This window comes from Hemiscyllium ocellatum, chromosome X, assembly GCF_020745735.1.
Source record: "Hemiscyllium ocellatum isolate sHemOce1 chromosome X, sHemOce1.pat.X.cur, whole genome shotgun sequence".
Lineage (NCBI taxonomy): Eukaryota > Metazoa > Chordata > Chondrichthyes > Orectolobiformes > Hemiscylliidae > Hemiscyllium > Hemiscyllium ocellatum.
The window spans coordinates 9,341,327-9,360,429 of record NC_083453.1 but is presented as its reverse complement, the minus strand read 5'-3'; the positions used below and the strand labels follow the sequence as shown (position 1 = coordinate 9,360,429).

General features: G+C 45.7%; 1 protein-coding gene across 1 annotated transcript in view; it reads right to left on the bottom strand.

Annotated features, from left to right (window-relative positions):
* LOC132805685 (transcriptional activator GLI3-like) overlaps window positions 1-19,103 on the bottom strand; it is a 49,691-nt gene that overhangs the window by 15,328 nt on the left and 15,260 nt on the right. Inside the window, exons 3-8 of the mRNA XM_060820868.1 lie at window positions 13,489-13,696; window positions 12,754-12,940; window positions 11,719-11,820; window positions 6,545-6,670; window positions 4,923-5,072; window positions 4,651-4,815 (exon numbers count right to left, since the gene is read on the bottom strand). Coding sequence (XP_060676851.1) covers window positions 4,651-4,815; window positions 4,923-5,072; window positions 6,545-6,670; window positions 11,719-11,820; window positions 12,754-12,940; window positions 13,489-13,696 — 938 coding nt within the window. The remainder of the gene's footprint in view (window positions 1-4,650; window positions 4,816-4,922; window positions 5,073-6,544; window positions 6,671-11,718; window positions 11,821-12,753; window positions 12,941-13,488; window positions 13,697-19,103) is intronic.

Genomic DNA, 19,103 nt, shown 5'->3' with positions numbered 1-19,103 from the left:
GCATGACGTGAGATGACCATTTCATGTAAAGGGTGACATGGTGCCCAGTGGTTAGCACTGCTGCCTCACATCGCCAGGGACCCGGATTCGATTCCAGCCTCGGACGACTGTGTGGAGTTTGCCATATTCTCCACGTGTCTGCATGGGTTTCCTCTGGGTACTCTAGTTTCCTCCCACATCCAAAGATCTGCAGGTTAGGTGAATTGGCCATGCTAAATTGCCCATAGTGTTCATGGATGTGTAGGTAAGGTGCATTAGTCATAGAGTCATAGAGATGTCCAGCATGGAAACAGACCCTTCGGTCCAACCCGTCTATGCCGACCAGATATCCCAACCCAAATCTAGTCCCACCTGCCAACATTTGGCCCATATCCCTCCAAACCCTTCCCATTCATATAACCTTCCAGATGCCTCTTAAATGTTGCAATTGTACCAACATCCACCACATCCTCTGGCAGCTCATTCCTTACACGTACCACCCTTAGGTCTCTTTTATATCTTTCCTCTCTCACCCTAAACCTATGCCCTCTTGTTCTGGACTCCCCGACCCCAGGGAAAAGACTTTGTCTATTTATCCTATCCATGCCCCTCATAATTTTGTAAACCTCTATAAGGTCACCCCTTAGCCTCCAACGCTCCAGGGAAAACAGCCCCAGTCTGTTCAGCCTCTCCCTGTAGCTCAAATCCTTCAACCCTGGCAACATCCTTGTAAATCATTTCTGAACCTTTTCAAGTTTCACAACGTTTTTCCAATAGGAAGGAGACCAGAATTGCACACAATATTCCAACAGTGGTCTAACCAATGTCCTGTACAGCCGCAACATGACCTCCCAACTCCTGTACTCAATACTCTGACCAATAAAGGAAAGCATACCAAACGCCTTCTTCACTATCCTACCTACCTGCAATTCTACTTTCAAGGAGCTATGAACCTGCACTAGAAGGTCTCTTTGTTCAGCAACACTCCTTAGGACCTTACCATTAAGTGTATAAGTCATGGGAAATATAGAATAATAGGGTAGGTGAATGGGTCTGGGTGGGATATTCTTCAGAGGGTCGGGGTGGACTTGTTGGGCCGAATGGCCTGTTTCTACACTGTCGGGATTCTTTGATCACTAAGATTGATTAAGGAGAAATTGGTAAGTTAGAATTCAGAGTCCACATATTTGGACTAATTGTCAGATTTTGGGGAACGATTAAATTGAGCAGTGGAGTTGGTTAGACAGCATTTAAAAGTATCACAGCATACAATGAAACAGGAAGCAGACAAGAAATCAAAAACTCACAATTTTTGCTCCCGATAAGGTGTTAGTGTTACTTCCAGTGATAGGTGAACCTTTAAAAGCAAGGTTTAGTGGACCTTATCAAGTCGAAAGGAAATTGAGTAAAGTGAAGTACTTGATAAGCACTCCAGACAGAAAGAAATCTCACAGAGTGTGTCATGTGAATATGCTCAAAAGGTATTTTGACAGGGAAGGAAGTCAAAAGGAGACTGTGTTATTGGTTCCCACACAGAGGGAAGCACCAAGTTCAGAAGATTCTGAATTTTTCAAATTACACTGGACAATGAGGAAGTTGTCAAAAATTTGGATAAATTTTTGAGTTACCTTTCAGCGAAAAATCAAAATAACCTGAAACAAGTATTACTATCACATGGGGAGATATGTGGAAATAAACTGGGAAGTACTAACCTAATTATGCATGACGTAGATATAAGAGATGCTGTTCTGATTAAGCAACATCCTTATCAGCATGACCCTCTAAAGTTGGCACATGTTCAGAAGGAGATTGAACACATGCTCCAAGATGACATAATCAAAGTGAGCTACAGTGACTGGAGCTCACCCATAGTAACGGTGCCAAAGCCAGATGCCACCCAACTGTTATGTGTGCACTCAATGCAGTTACAAAGACTGATGCATATCTGATTCTGTGTTTGGAAGACTGTGTTGAAAAAATGGAACAAGCAACTTATATTTCTAAGTTGGACTTGCTCAGAGGATACTGGCAGGTACCTTTGTCAGAAAGAGTGAAGACAATGTCAGCTTTCGTAACACCGAATGCACTGTATCTGTTTACAGTCATGCCGTTTGGTATGAAAAATGCTCCCGCCACATTTCAGAGACTAACCAATGAGGTCATTGCCAGATTACCCAATGAAAGTAAACTCCCGCATTCTTTCAAAGAAACAAACTTCATTCTTGCTTGCAATGACTTTACCTGATCTTGTTCATTCCGTTAACCAAAGTACATTCAAAGAAAGGTGTTAACTGTTTCATTCATTAATCGAACTACTATCAATACTGCAAGGAAACACGTTTCACAAACTAACAATGAATTAAACTACATTTTTGATTCAGTGAAAGGTGTTTCACTCATTTAATCAGTGAATCAAACTATATTCAGATATCAACTGAAACGAGTTTCACTCACTCATTCAATAATTTAATCTACATTCCTTGATTCAGTGAAATGACTTTCACACACTCATATATTGAATCAACCTACATTCTATATATAGATGACCTGGTGATTTTTAGTCACACATGAAAGGAACATTTGAACATTTACCACACTTGCTCAGTTGACTTCGGAAGGCAGTCTTGGTGGTAAACCTGGCTAAAAGGGAATTTGCCAAAGCCCAAGTCACCTTCCAGGGCCATGTTATTGGACATGGACAAATGGCCCCATGAGATGTAAAAACAAAGGTAATTGGGGAACTTTCCATACCAACGACAAAAAGTTCCTGGGGTTGAGTGTATTTTATCAAAAGTTTGTGCTGAATTTTAACAGTGTAGCTGCTTCAACCACTGTATTGCTAAAGAAAGGCAGGAAGTTTCAGTGGACAGCAGACTGTCAGAAGGCAGTTGACAGCCTGAAAGCTGTGTTAACCATTGCCCCGGTATTAGCCACAACTAATTACATAGCCATTCAAGGTGACTATCGACGTGAGCTGTGCGGGTGTCGGTGCGGTGATTGTGCAAGAAGATGATGAGAAGATAAGAAGACCTATCAAGTATTTCTCCAGGAAGTTGAACGTTCATCAGCAGAAATATTTGCCAGTTGAGAAGGACATTTTGAGCTTTGTGTTGGTGTTACAACATTTCAATGTTTATATTACCAGTAATATATCTGAGACAATCATATACACTGACCATAACCCACTGACGTTTGTAGAGAAATTTAAGGGCAAACATGCCAGCCTGTTTAGATGGAGCTTGTTACAGCCATTCAGTTTGAAAGTTGTGCATGTGGCAGGACGAGAAAACATGATTGCTGACACATTGTCGAGACTTGAATGAGAAACAGAGGCCTTCGGTGGCAGGAGTCAAACAGACTGAAGCAGAATGTAGTACTGCATGTCGCATGCTTATTGTCAATGTCATGTATATGGGTGTCATAGCTTACTAACAATTTAAGATGAAAGTGTTTTAAAATGAAGCCATCTTTGGATATTGATGGTTTGTTTTTTCAAGGAGGGAAGGTGTGATGACGCTGCTCCTTTCGCATGGTTATGCTGTCCTTTGTTTCTTTCAAAAGTGTCTGCTTGATTACTTCAAGAAGCTTTTAAGTTTTTAAATAAAAACCCTTGTCCAGTGAAAGAGGAGTGGCCAGTTCTCCCAGCTCAGCTTTTCTCTGGTCTGGTTTGGTTTCAGCAGTCTGGCTGTTCACTGAAAGCAGGCAGTCAGTTTGAGGTTGCTGATCCAAGAAACAGCTACATGGAAGAAGGGGTTCCATGCTGAGTCCCTCTGCCATCTCTCTCTCTCTCTCTCTCTCTCTCTCTCTCTCTCTCTCTCTCTCCCTCTCTCTCCTGTGAGACCCTGTGTTTGATTTTACCTTTTTGTGCCAAGGGGTGTTGATGGGGATTGTTGCAAGTATTTGGAACAGCATCATTAAGTTGGGATAATCTGTTGGGTTTTCTGAATGGTTAAGTTATTCTATATTCTGTTCTCTTTTGTTTGTGCTTCATTCAGTAATATTGCAAATAAATTCTGTTTTGTTTGAAACTAAGTGGTTTGACCAGCTGCATCCCTCCTGGAATATCCACTTTACACCTACTTAAAACAATGAGCAAAGTTAAGGTCTGGGCTACTTTCTTGAAATGTTTTGAGGGGGGGGGGTCTGGCCTGGTCCATAACAACATGGATCTGAATTTGACAGTGTTAGGAAACAGGAAGCAGTGGTAAAGGGTTAGTTTTCCAGACAGGAGGATCAGTGTTAGGAGCTCTCCTCTTCCCAATATATACCATTGAGCTAGACATTGGTGTACAGGGCATAACTGTGAAATTTTCAGATAATATAAAACTTAGGAGCATTGTAAAGTTTGAGGTGGTCTGACGGGGGATCTCCAAAAGGCTGGTGGAATGGGTAGACAAGCGCCAGCCTGTTCCCTGGGTGGGTTACAATAGTTGGTGCCCTATTTGATCCCCTGCCCTACCAAATGCCAATTACGCTCCCCCCACCCCCCCCCCAACCTCCCCGTTAACAATTTCCTGACTTGATATTTCTCTTCCCTGTTTCCCTAAAGTTAACCTTCACTCCTGTCGCTCTCCTGGTGCCACCCCTGTCACTGACTAACACTTAGTAGAAGATAATGACCAGGTAAACGATACACCGGTTGCATTTCGCAATGATTAACCAGGCCTTTACCTCATTGGAATGGGTCCTGTTTTGGTGCTTGGCACGATCGGAAGCATTCGAGAACGCCTTATTGCAGCCTTCATGCTCACAGATGTACGGTTTCTCTCCAGTGTGAGACCGCAGGTGGGTTTTCAAGTTCTCTAGCCTGGAGTAAGCTTTGCTGCAACTTTCAAACTGGAAGTATACATCAAGGCGAAGAATTGAAATGTTCATTGTATAAGTGACTTGTTTGTCAGCTGACAATCAACGTCAGCGATAACTCAATAGAAACTGGGACTTACAGTACATTTATGTGGCTTCTCTCCTGTGTGCCGCCTCATGTGAACCACAAGCATGTACTGGGCCTTAAACGGTCTCTGCTCCCTCGAACACTCTTGCCAATGGCAGACAAACTCCTTCCTCTCTCCATGAATGTGCTCATTGTTGATATGCTGTAAATGATAGACAGAGTCGCTGAGCCCCAGCCTTTGCTGCAGTCACATGACCTTGCCACCCCCAAGAGGCCCTCAATCAGAGTCTTATTGAACAACACAAGCACTGCACAACTTTAACCCAATCGGTATGACTTGCTTGGTAGTACAGAACTTACACACCACTCAAACAAGACCCAAAATCAAACCTTTCTGGCCTGCAGTTCTCAAGGCTGAGATACGAGAGACCAAATCTGGAAAGGGAACACCAATTTATACAGGATGAGAAGAGGCTGCTGATTGGTTGGATCACAGATGGCAATGGAGGTGTAACAGCAATGGTTCCCTGTCAATCTTAGTTATCTGATTAAACTCTGACCGGGTAGGCTCTGACTGGTCAGGGCATTGCCATGGGGAATGCAGCAGGGATTAGCATAACCCTTTCCTCACCGAAAAAACGCAGTAATGCATCACATTCCTTTTACCCACAGGGCTCTGTGTGTGAGCTTCCTGCATTCCAACTGCAGTGGGAGAATAGCGGGCACAGCGGTGGCTCAGTGGTTAGCACTGCTGCCTCACAGCACCAGGAACCCGAGTTCGATCCCACCCTCGAGCCACTATCTGTGTGGAGTTTGCACATTCTCCCTGTGTCTGTGTGGGTTTCCTCCGGGTGCTCCAGTTTCCTCCCACAGTCCAAAGATGTGCAGGTCAGGGTGGATTGGCCATGCTAAATTTCCCAGAGTGTATTAGTCAGAGGGGGGGTGGGTTGCTCTTCGGAGTCCTCAGTGAGGACTTGTTGGGCCTGTTTCCACACTGTAGGGAATCAAATCTAATCAGACAGAGCTGGTTTAAGTCTTTCAACAAGATGCTATTGTCAACTGGATGCTATTGTCATGAACACTGTACCAATTGGATAATTTAATAACGAACAATTCTGTGTGAGGCCAAGATAATGTTGCTATGAGGCTGCATCATCTAATACAGGAGTTAATGACAATGGAAAAGGAGGCCCAAAAACCAAATAGTAGGCCTCAAGAAAATCTTAAAATGAGCGCTCAAAAAGAAAATTGAGCCCTACTTCACACTTTTAAGGTATTCACCTTTGAGGTGATCTTTTGTGAGCAGGATGGTGATATAAATCAGCCGAAGAAATGCAGTGTGTCAAGTCAAAGAGATCAATCCAAATGCTGGAGCCCCACCCCAAGCTCACCTCAGCCTCTCCTCTGCTACCCTGGCATCAGTCAGCTGGCACATGCCCAGCTTTGAGATGCCCATCCTTCCCACACCAAGTGGAAAGTGAACATCGCACGACAGATAATCTTTTCCCCTCCCTCCACCACACATAAAGCAAAAATGCTCACATGAAATGCAATAAAAACAAACACGTTTTCAATGCCCTTGTGATTTACAACAGGGCCCTGAAGGTTCCAGAACATTCCTGGGGACTCGCCCCCTTCACAGATATTAAACACAATGTGTATTGAGTTACTCACGTGCACAAGTTGATCTTGAGCATCGAACTCTTTACTGCACCCTTCCCAGTGACAGTTTGTCTCATAGATGGCTGGCTCTTGTTTCCCATCATCCTTATCTCCATCCTCTCTTCCCAATAAAAGATCCTGTTAGAAATCATCGCTAAATGAGAACAGGGCGATAGTGGTTTCCATGGTAATTGCAAGGGCACGCCCTCTCCTGCTTATCTCCCATTATTTCTGCTTCTCTCTCTCTCTCACACACACTATAGCTTTGCTGTTTTCTTTTTCTCCAGTCAGTTTCTTTCATTCTCCTTCTCTCTCTTTTTTTTCTATCCCCCTCTCTCATTCACCTCTTTCCTCCGGTCTCTGTTGCCTTTGTATGGTGGTCCAGGTAGTGGGCCCTCAAACCACTTCTAAAGCTGTTCCCACTAACCGTTGGAATCTGACAGGATTTTAGGGGCTGAAGTGGAGTCAAACCTTGAGTTGGGTGGAATTGAGAGCATGTGGTTCTTTATGGGTCTGGGAATGACTGAGGATTTGAAGGACCTTGATGTGCACAAGTCCCTGAAGGCATCAGGACAGATGGACAAAGTGGTTAAGAAGGAATATGGGTCACTTGCCTTCACTAGCCGATGCATAGAGTTTAAGAGCAGGGAGGTGATGCTGGAACTGTATAGAACATTAGTTAGGCCACAGCTATGATACTGTGTGCAGTTCTGGACTCGCCATTATAGGAGGGATGTGATAGCACTGGAGAGGGGGCAGAGGAGATTTACCAGGACGTTGCCTGGGCTGGAGGGTTCAGTGATGAAAAGAGACTGGACAGACTGGAGCTGTTTTCCTTAATAGACAGGCAGGAAGTTGGAAGGACACAGCAAGCCAGGCAGTATCAGGAGGTGGAGAAGTTGACATTTCGGATGTAGCCCTCCTTCAGGACTGGAAGGGTGGGTGTGGGGGCAGAGCTGCAGATAAAGGGGGTGGGTGGGGTGGTGAAGTGGGGATGGGTGAGCTGAGAAGATTGAGGAGGGGGACATGATTGAGATGTATAAAAGAATGAGGGGTATAGATAGGATGGGCAGGAAGATACCTCTCCCCTTGATGGAGGGATCAATGACCAGAGGCAGAGATTTAGGATCAGGGTCAAGAGGTTTAGACGGGATGTGAAGAAAATCCTCTTCACCCAGAGAGGGAGTGGGGAATCTGGAACTCTCTGTCTGTTAAGGGTGGGAGAAGGATTTCGATGTGTCACTTGGGATGCCAAGGCACATAGGGGTACGAATCAAGTACTAGAAAATGGGACTTGAATAGTTAGGGGGTTGTTTAGGGCCAGTGTGCAGACTCAATGAGCTGAAGGGCCTTTTTCTGTGCTGTAGAATATGACTATGAGTCAAATCTGAGGAGCTGAGAGGATTTTGACCGTTAAATGACTGTCACTGTAACTATCAGAAGGCAGGATTATTGCTTATTTAACCTCAATGGGGTATCGCCCAGAGGATGTTGCTGATATGATAAGGATGACAGACTTCAGCAGCATGGAGAGATAGGAGAAGCTGAAATGGTTCTATGTTCAGGCTCTGTGAGAGAGTATGAAGAAGTGACTGATTGTTGTCACACGTACCGAGATACAGTGAAAAGTGGTGTTTTGCGTGTTAGATAGGCAGATCATACCATACAAGGTACATCAGGGGAGCAGAACAGAGTGTGACAGCCTCAGAGAAGCTGCAGAAAGAGAGAGAGATCAGAATTAACATTTCTGAGGTCCGGTTCAGATATTAATTCTAGGAATTGTTTCCACAGGCCGGAGACTCAAATGTCCCAGATTTAAGGATTTATACTCAAAAAGGACTACATCTGCAGGGAGAAAAGCAGAGGGGGTGCAATATGTGGGTTAGCTCTGTCAACAATGGAAGGCCTGAAATGTTTTCTCTCTCTCCACCAATGCTGCCAGACCTGCTGAGTGTCTCCAGGAGGCTCTGTTCCCATTTCTGCTAACTCATGTTCCTAACATCCCGGAGACATTCACCCAGGAGATAGTGGGAGGATAAACACAAACAGACAACGTCGGCAGCTCTGGCAGCATCTGCAGAGAGGGAAAAAAACAAGAGTACACGGTTCGAGTCCAGCAACAGGGCAAGTGGTTTCATACCGTCGAGGGAAATAAAATGAGGAGAGAGAAGTGAAACAGACGATTTGATAGATTTAGCGGTGAACAGAGGCTGGATATAAGCTCGGGTTGTTTAATTTGGAGCAGGGAAGGCTGAGGGGGGACCTGCTAGAGGTGTGTGAGATGATGAGGGGCATGAACAGGGAGGAATAGGTGAAGGGTCAGTCACAAGGGGATACAATTTTAAGGTGAAAGGCAGGAGTTCTAGAGGAGATTTAAGGTAAGACATTTTCTTCCAGAGAGTGGAGGGGGTCTGCGAGGGGAGCTGAGGTGAGAAACCTTGCAACCTTTAAAAAGTACTTGGGTGAGCGCTTGATGTGTCTTAACATGCAAGGCTATGGGTCTTGTGAAGGAAGGTGGGACTAGTGTAGGTAAGTCAGCACAGACTCGATGGCCCTCTTCTGGGCTGTCTGACTTTATGATGATGGTGAACCAGAGCAAAAGGCCTACTGTAAAGTAATAAGGAGGTGATGACATTGAAGGGTAGGTCTTGACGTGAGTGCGAAGAACAGAAAATCAGTCAGCTCTCCTCAGAGCAAATGCAAAACATGGGTGGGGTTTAATCAAAATGGAGGGCAGAGTACTGTCCGAGCTTCCTGAGTTTCTCCAGCGCTTCCTGTTTGTCACTTTGCTTCACTGGGAGAAACCATGTGCACAGGCAGCATGAGGGGAGTCGCTTTCGGAGGGATCCACTTGAGAGGGTGCCTGCCCAGGAAGACAGCTGGCTCAGAGTGTTGGTGAGGAAGCCAGGTACAACTCTGATCAGGCTGCCTTTCGAATCAGCCTGGAGCTGGGACAAGTGATGGATTTAAAGTGGTGCGCAAACAAAGCCAGTGTGAAATCTTTTTTTGCCCCTCTCGGCGAGGGTCTGGAATGCACAGCCTGGAAACGGCTGGCTCAGTGGGCGCATTCACAAGGACATGGATGGTTACTTGAATGAAAATAGCTCGCAGGGACATGGGGAAAAGGCAGAAGATTAGATAATGGAACTGGTGCAGGCACAACGGACTTCACTGGAACCATGATTCACTTTTTTGTGGATAGAAGGGATATGGGGAGATTGCAGGAGATTGGCACGAGATAGGACAGTCACTGCAGGTTGATAGGCTGAATGGCCTCCTCATGCACTATAATAATCGTGTGATTCTTTGAAAGTAACATCTTAACCATTAGATCTTTCTCAAGATTGAAGAAATCTCAGATTACAACAAGACCTTGGCCAGATGGGCCAATGGTCTGAGGAGTGGCAGATGGAGTTTAATTCAGATAAATGCGAGGTGCTGCATTTTGGGAAAACAAATCTTAGCAGGACTTATACACTTAATGGTAAGGTCCTAGGGAGTGTTGCTGAACAAAGAGACCTTGGAGTGCAGGTTCATAGCTCCTTGAAAGTGGAGTCGCAGGTAGATAGGATAGTGAAGAAGGTGTTTGGTATGCTTTCCTTTATTGATCAGAGTACTGAGTACAGGAGTTGGGAAGTCATGTTGCGGCTGTACAGGACATTGGTTATATTGGAATATTCGTGTGTAATTCTGGTCTCCCTCCTGTAGGAAAGGTGTTGTGAAACTTGAAAAGGTTCAGAAAAGATTTATAGGAAGTTGACAGGATTGGAGGGTTTGAGCTATAGGGAGAGGCTGAACAGGCTGGGGCTGTTTTTCCTGGAGCGTCGGAGGCTGAGGGGTGACGTTATAAAATTATGAGGGGCATGGATAGGATAAATTATCAAGGTCTTTTCCCTGGGGTCGGGGAGTCCAGAACTAGAGGGCATAAGTTTAGGGTGAGAGGGGAAAGATATAAAAGGAACCGAAGGGACAACTTTTTCATACAGAAGGTGGTACGTGTATGGAATGAGCTGCCAGAGGATGTGGTGGAGGCTGGTACAATTGCAACATTTAAGAGGCATCTGGATGGGTATATGAATAGGAAGGGTTTGGAGGGATATGGGCTGGGGGCTGACAGGTGGGACTAAATTGGGTTGGGATATCTGGTTGGCATGGAAGGGTTGGACCGAAGAGTGTGTTTCCGTGCTGTACATCTCTGATTCTATGACTCTAAATGCTTAAGAGAGCCAGGGTGAGCAGCATGATGTCCAGTTCGTGACAAAACGAGGGTCTCACCCATCCCATCCAGCCCCAGGCTCTCGTGTGACAATGCTGGGGGCTACAATCCTGGGTTATGAAGCTGAGGAAACGTTCACGACATTTGTGACCCTGAGTGGATAGGAGTTGCGAGCTCAACAGCTTCTGCAATGCCAGCTCTCCCTGCGAGCCATGTGTGTGGCAGCATTGTGTCGACACCTCTCTGTCAGCCCAGGAACTGCAGCACTGTAAGGCCGCCATTATATAACCCCTCGTTCAACCTGTGCTCGTGTGGCGGTCCAGACTGCGGTGGGAGCGAGATTGTGTTCACCCACAGCATTCAGACCTGGAAACAATCACTTTGGACTCGGCACCTTGAGAGAAGACAGTCGACAGAAGGGTCGAGAGCGTGACGCTGGAAAAGCACAGCAGGTCAGACAGCAACTGAGGAGCAGGAGAGTTGGTGTTTCGGGCATAAGCCCTTCATCAGGAATGAGGCTTGTGGGCCAGGGGGCTGAGGGATAAATGGGAGAGGGGGTGGGGCTGGGGGGGGGAGCGGGGGGAAGGTAGATGGGAAGGCAATAGGTAAATGAAGGTGGGGGTAAAGGTGCTAGGTCGGAGAGGAGGGTGGAGCAGATAGGTGGGAAGGATGATGGACAGGTAGGACAGGTCATGAGGGTGCTGAGCTGGAGGGTTGGGACTGTGGTAAGGTGGGGGGAGGGGAAATGAGGAAACTGATGAAATCCACACTGATCCCATGTAGTTGCAGGATCCCAAAGCAGAAGATGAGGCGTACTTCCTCCAGGGTTTGGCAATGGAGGCCCAGGACCTGCATGTCCTTGGGGGAGTGAGAGGGGGAGTTGAAGTGTTCAGCCACAGAGCGGTGCGGTGGTGGTGGAGTCAACAGAAGTGGGCAAGTGACAGAAATGAAACTCCAGGCAGTCATTTACCTGTGTGCCTGTCGAAGCAGGGCTGGACACATCTCCTTCTGATCTCTCTTCCAGATACCTGGCATTGATGGGGTCCAGTGAGCTGCTGATTGATGGCTCAGCCTTCATTAAGGATTGAGATGAAACATTAGTGCTGACATGTCAACTCAGACTCTGCTGTGTAACTGCCACAATGTACCTTCCAAGCGAAGGTGAGGTACCTCAAGCCAACGTACATCAACAGAGCAACAACTGGTAATAAGCTATCATCGCGCGGGGAGTGCAAGTGGGTGTAAGGGGTACCTACTTTCTATCCTGGCATCTGGACAGCTCCCTGTGATTATAATTCCACCCAGGGAGTCCATCTCTCTCACAATTACTTTGGCCAATTTTTCCTCATACTACACAACACAGAATCCCTACAATGCAGACAGAGGCCATTTGGCCCATCACATCTACACTGACTCTTCAAAGAGTATGCTGACCGGGCCCATAACCCTGTTACCATGGCTAATCCACTGAGCCCACACATCCCTGGTCACTGTGGGTAATTTAACATGGCCAATCTACCCTAACCTGCACATCCCTGGGCACTATGGGTAATTTAACATGGCCAATCCACCCTAACCTGCACATCCCTGGGCACTATGGGTAATTTAACATGGCCAATCCACCCTAACCTGCATATCCCTGGGCATTTTGGGTAATTTAACATGGCCCATCCACCCTAACCTGCACATCTCTGGGCACTATGGGTAATTTAACATGGCCAATCCACCCTAACCTGCACATCCCTGGGCATTTTGGGTAATTTAGCATGGCCAATCCACCCTAACCTGCACATCTTTGGACTGTGGGAGGAAACCGGAGCACCCGGAGGAAACCTATGCAAACTCCACACAGACAGTGGCCCGAGGGTGGGATCGAACTCGGGTCCCTGGTGCTGTGAGGCAGCAGTGCTAGCCACTGAGCCACCACTGTGCCCGCTATTATCCCACTGCAGTTGGAATGCAGGGTGAAGACGCCGGATTATATGCAGCTTCCTCTCTGCCATACCTGGAAGGGTTTGGAAAGCTGGAGCGGTTGTGAGTGTGTCAGGAGCGTGACTCCACTGGGCTGCTGGGAACTGCAAGGCACTGAGGATTGGCTGCTCCCAAATGTGGTGGCCGGGCCCTTTGGCTGAATGGGGAACTGCTGGTGCTTGGAGCACGGTGTCAGAGGATGAGGAAATCCACACGTCGGGCTATAATTCAAAAACCAGTCAGTCAGACAATGGCTGGCCTGTCATGAACTCAGCTGACCAGCACCATCTCCTCAGCAACGAATTCCCCCCAATGCCCCTCCCTGTGCACGATCACATCACGGCGGAATGCGGCCTCTCCGAACCCACAGCCTGCTCTGCTCCCCTGTGCACAGCTCACAGCATCAGTTGATTAGCCTTCGTCAGAGAACGGAACCATTCAAGAATTTGGCGGTAAGGCTTTCCTGTCAGCGAAACGAATCGACAAAGCTGACCCGGGAAAAGCTGTTTATTCTGCTCAAGGGGAGTGGTTTTCATTGAAAGCAGTTCAGGTGAACTAGCAATGACCGACTACAGAAGCTGAGTAAACTAGCTCAAAGGGTGACTTGCTATGTTTCTGGGCAGATGGGGCTGTGTGGTTTAGGTCAGAAGGTAGGGTTAGTATCGACCCCGATGTATTGGGTATATCATACTTTCCCCAGCTCTTGCTATTTTCAGGTTCTCCCAGCTAGTAGGCGGAGGAAATGTTTCATGTTTGCGAAAGGCCTCACCTGATGCCTGTGACAGATAAGTGGCCATACGACCCATTGGTTGTTGAGCTGCAGTGAGAGTTATTGATAAAGGCCACGAGAGAGTTAGGCGATGTCCTGATCATGGTGTGAAGATCGAGGCTGTTGTCGGAGAGGGGCGAGATGGAAGAGGTCCACTTTCTGTTCACCTTCAGCATGTTCCGGGGGCTTGAGAATCGGGAACCGAACCCTGGAGCACAAATAAAAATCAAACTGAGGCATGTGGAATCTGCCCACCTGTCCACGTTCTCCTTCCACACTGCCCCTCAATGAAAGAAAAGCGCGGTACTCTGAGAAACTGGTCATATCTTGACAAATTTAGAGGGAGTGAAGATCGTTTCATCAAAAAATGCAGAACGGAATTCAGTAGATTGTATAGAAGACTGCGGTTGGGAATTTCTTCATCAGTACACCTCTTTAAGTTATTAAACTGCACTAAACTGCCAAATATAGACAGAGAGACAGTAAGGGGCTGTAGGTGCTGGAAGTCAGAGTCAATAGATGTGGAGCTGGAAGAGCACAGCAGGCCAGACAGCATCCGAGGAGCAGGAAAATCAACGTTTCAGGCCAGAACCCTTTGTCAGGATGAGACAGACTTTGCATTTTGACAGAGATAATTTGGTGGATAAACGCTAACTGCTTGAATCAATATCAGAAGCATGAAAACAATTCCTTGGAAAGCATTCTTTTCCTGCACTCATGGCCTGAATGGGGCAAGCAGAAAAATGCAGGATACAGATCCCAGGAGACAGTACAATCGAATTTATAATGAAGAGAAATGAAAACAGAAATGCTTTTGACAATCTGAAGGTGTGAAGAGAATTTGGGAGTTATAAGAAGAGAATGAATCCTTTAAGAACCCAGAGTATGGTCAATTGATGTTTTTAAGTTTCAAAATGCATCATGCACCGTCCCAAACCATATAAGTGAAGGTTTGCTGAAGACCAGCAGGGCTGCTCTCTCACTAGAGTGGTGGTTTCACCTGAGGGTCACCACACCTCGGGTAAAGGGAGAGGTTGAGAAGGCAACTCTTTCATGGCAACACCAGCTGGTGTGGGGATTGAGCCCATGCTGTTGGCATCGCTCTGCATTTGCAAACCAGTGTTTCAGCCCTAAACAACACAGCATTCCAAACTAAACACAAAATGGAAGATTCAAAGGAAGAAGACAGAGATACGGATCAAAGTATTTGGTCAGAAGAAATTTCAGTGCAGTGGCGAAGTGATGACAATACAACTAATTCAATTCAATTCCATGAATGTGTTGGTGCCAGTATCTGTTAACTAGGCATTGTTAGTCAGTGGATGCACATTGACAGTGTGAAGAATAGACTGGCCAAAACACTACCTAGACTCCAAGTACTAAAGGTTCAAACAAGGTGAAGGAATTTGTCAATCCCACCAGAATCAGGCTTATAGATGATAACACTCTAATATCTTTCAAAAGAGTGGGTCACTCCTTGTGTAAGAGCCAGGATCAATCATTCTATGAGCATGGATGGAGGGAAATACCTTTCTCATGATGTCAGCCATCGATGAAGACAGTGAAGCTATGGACATGGAAAATGATAAAGCTACAGGTAGTTCTTCTATAACACAATGGCAGTGTTCTTGTGCAACCCCTTGTTATAGAAAAATCGGGCTCTAGAAATAACGCTTGAAGTGTTGGCGATGTCATCACGTTATAGCCAACACACGTTGTAAAAGTTCGCACTTTAGAAACAACGTCCCCAATTTGTCAATAGTGTTACGGCGACTTTGCGTTGATGAAATGTGCATTACAATGGAACAGCCTGTACTGTATTTGGGAAAATCTGTGAATTTCTTTAATGGCACATTGGATCTCCACTGAAGAAATTAAAGAAGTCTTTTTGACATCGGTGGGTGGCGTGGGGGGGGGGTGGGTGTAGAAATATAGAAGACAAAATGTCAATTGTGTTAGAATTACACAGGCAGTCACTCATCTGTCATCCACAAGGTTAACAATTTGAGTAAAAAATGTAGTAATAAAGAACAAAGAATATGATAAGAGATCACATATTTTTCCTTTTGGACTATGAAACAGATAATGGAAATTGGACACTGTTAGATAGCTAACAAGGACCAGGAGATCTCTTTCCCCTTCAACCTTCAACAACCCTTTCATGACTCAGTCCTTTGAGTGTAGGAGCTGGGGACGTCATGTTGAGGTTATACAGGACGTAGGTGAGGCCTCTTCTGGAGTACTGTGTCTAGTTCTGGTCGCCCTGTTACAGGAAGGATATTACTAAGTTGGAGAGGATTCAGAAGAGTTTAACCAGGATGTTGCCGGGAATGGAAGGCTTGAGTTAGGAGGCGAGGCTGGAGAGGCAGGGACGTTGGAATGTAGGAGGTTGAGGGATGACTTTGTAGAGGTTTATAAAATCATGAGGGGCATGGGTAAAGTGAATGACAAGGCTCTTTTCCTTAGGGTGGGGGAATCCAAAAGCTGGAGGGCATATTTTTAAGGTGAGAGGAGAAGGATTTAAAAAGGACCTAAGGAGCAACTTTTTTACACAGATTGGTTCATGTGTGGAATGAACTGCCAGAGAAGGTGATAGAGGCAGGTACAGGTACAACATTGAAAAGACATTTGGATGGGTATATGAATAGGAAAGGTTTGGAGGGATATGGGCCAGCGCAGGCAGGTGGGTCTAGTTTAGTGTGGAGCTATGGTTGGACCAAAGGGTCTGTTTCTATGCTGCATGATTCTCTGTCTCTATAACTTGAAGATCAAGTGGGATTGTGTAGTATGTGGTTTAGCTGTAAAAGAATATGTTACTCTTCAGCACAGTGAGATGCGTACATGATGAGACACAGTCACATCAGGACTCTCTAAGTGAAGGAACAACTGCCTCTTGATAGCCTTTGGATTGGTCTGGCTGCAGTTTGTTATAGACCTGAGTACAGAACAACCCGAGACATCCAGAAGCCAGCAAACAGGGAATGTCTGTCTGTTTTCTCTCTCTCTCTCTCTCTCTCTCTTCTCTGTGTGAGTGAAAAGACAAAGACATCTCAGAGAGTCAAAAGGCAATTGTAGTACAAGAAAACTCCTAGGTCCACCCAGTCAACCACTGAATCATTGATCGGCCATCGCTCTTCAGACAGTATTGTGCTACAATGCCAAAGGGACAGTGAGAAATAACTCTTCACTTTGTCGTCTGGGCTTTTGGTCAACAGAAATTGTTCTCCCTGCCCATAATATTTGTGTCCAAGTTCAGTTTTTGTCTGTCTTATTTAAAGTGTGTTTGTTTGTCTGCTTGTCTGTCATTTTTTACAGAGTAAGCATTTTTACTCTAAGAACTATTTTCCTGTTGATGTTGAAACCTGGTGTGAGTTAGTCTTGACTTACATATAGTACATCAGTCAAGAGCAAGTTGACCATCTTGGTGGTTTAATTGGGGTATTTTGTCATCTGTGGAACAGTGGGGTTTGACTGTTAGTGCACTCTTGCCAATTGAGTAAGATGGACTTTGCGGACAGTAAATTTGCCCTTAGCGAAGGACTTCAACCAGGTCATGGCCAGGATATCAAGATGATGATAAAGACACTTGCATTGTGAGTATCTTCATACCAGATAGCAACAAGTGCTTGGCAATGTCAAGGAATAAAGGGAGCTATGGAGCTCTGAGGGAGGAGCTGGCCAAAGTTCAATGGTGCAATACCTTAGCAGGGATGACTGTGGAGGAACAATGGCAGATATTTCTGTGTATAATGCAGAAGTTGCAGGATCAGTTCATTCCTAAAAGGAAGAAAGATCCCAGGAGGAGGCATGGGCGGCCGTGGCTGACAAGGGAAGTTAAGAAACATATAAAGTTAAAAGAGAAAAAGTATAACATAGCAAGGATAAGTGGGAAAACAGAGGACTTGGAAGCTTTTAAAGAACAACAGAGGATTACTAAGAAGGAAATACGTAGAGGAAAAATGAGGTACGAAGGTAAACTGGCCAATAATATAAAGTAGGATAGTAAAAGCTTTTTTAATTATGTGCAAGGCAAAAAAATGGTTAGGACTAAAATTGGGCCCTTAAAGACGGAAACAGGGGAATATATTACAGGGAACAAAGAAATGGCAGAAGAATTAAATGGGTGCTTCAGGTCTGTGTTCACTGGGGAAGACACAAGCAATCTCCGTGAGGTAACAGTGGCTGAAGGACCTGAACTTAAGGGAATTTATATTTGCCAGGAATTGGTGTTGGAGAGACTGTTAGGTCTGAAGGTTGATAAGTCCCTGGGGCCTGATGGTCTACATCCCAGGGTACTGAAGGAGGTGGCTCGGGAAATCGTGAATGCGTTGGTGATTATTTTCCAGAGTTCGATAGATTCAGGATCGGTTCCTGAGGATTGGAGGGTGGCTAATGTTATACCACTTTTTAAGAAAGGTGAGAGAGAGAAAGCAGGAAATTATAGACCAGTTAGTCTGACCTCAGTGGTGGGAAAGATGCTGGAGTCTATTATAAAGGATGAAATTACAACACATCTGGATAGTAGTAACAGGACAGGACAGAGTCAGCATGGATTTATGAAGGGGACATCATGCTTGACTAATCTTCTTGAAGTTTTTGAGGATGTAACTCTGAAGATGGATGAGGGAGATCCAGTAGATGTAGTGTACCTAGACTTTCAGAAAGCTTTTGATAAAGTCCCACATAGGAGGTTAGTGAGTAAACTCAGGGCACATGGTATTGGGGGAAAAGTACTAGATTGGATTGAAAATTGGTTGGCTGATAGGAAACAAAAGGTAGTGATAAACGGCTCCATTCCGGAATGGCAGGCAGTGACCAGTGGGGTACTGCAGGGATCCGTGCTGGGACCGCAGCTTTTTACAATATATGTTAATGATATAGAAGATGGTATCAGCAATAACATTAGCAAATTTGCTGATGATACAAAGCTGGGTGGCAGGGTGAAATGTGAGGAGGATGTTAGGAGATTACAGGGTGACCTGGACAAGTTAGGTGAGTGGGCAGATGCATGGCAGATGCAGTTTAATGTGGATAAATGTATGGTTATCCACTTTGGTGGCAAGAACAGGAAGGCAGAATATTACCTCAATGGAATTAATTTAGGTAAAGGGGCAGTACAGAGGGATCTGGGTGTTCTTGTACACCAGTCAATGAAGGCAAGCATGCAGGTACAGCAGGTAGTGAAGAAGACTAATAGCATGCTGGCCTTCATAACAAGAGGGATTGAGTATAGAAGCAAAGAGGTGCTTCTGCAGCCGTACAGGGCCCTGGTGAGACCACACCTGGAGTACTGTGTGCAGTCTCCAAATTTGAGGAAAGACATTCTGGCTATTGAGGGAGTGCAGCGTAGGTTCATGAGGTCAATTCCTGGAATGGAGGGAGTACCTTACACTGAAAGACTGAAGCGACTGGGCTTGTATACCCTTGAGTTTAGAAGACTGAGAGGGGATCTGATTGAGACATATAAGATTATGAAAGGATTGGACACTCTGACAGCAGGAAACATGTTTCCGCTGATGGGTGAGTGCCGAACCAGAGGACACAGCTTAAAAATACGGGGTAGACCATTTAGGACAGAGATAAGGAGAAACTTCTTCACCCAGAGAGTGGTGGCT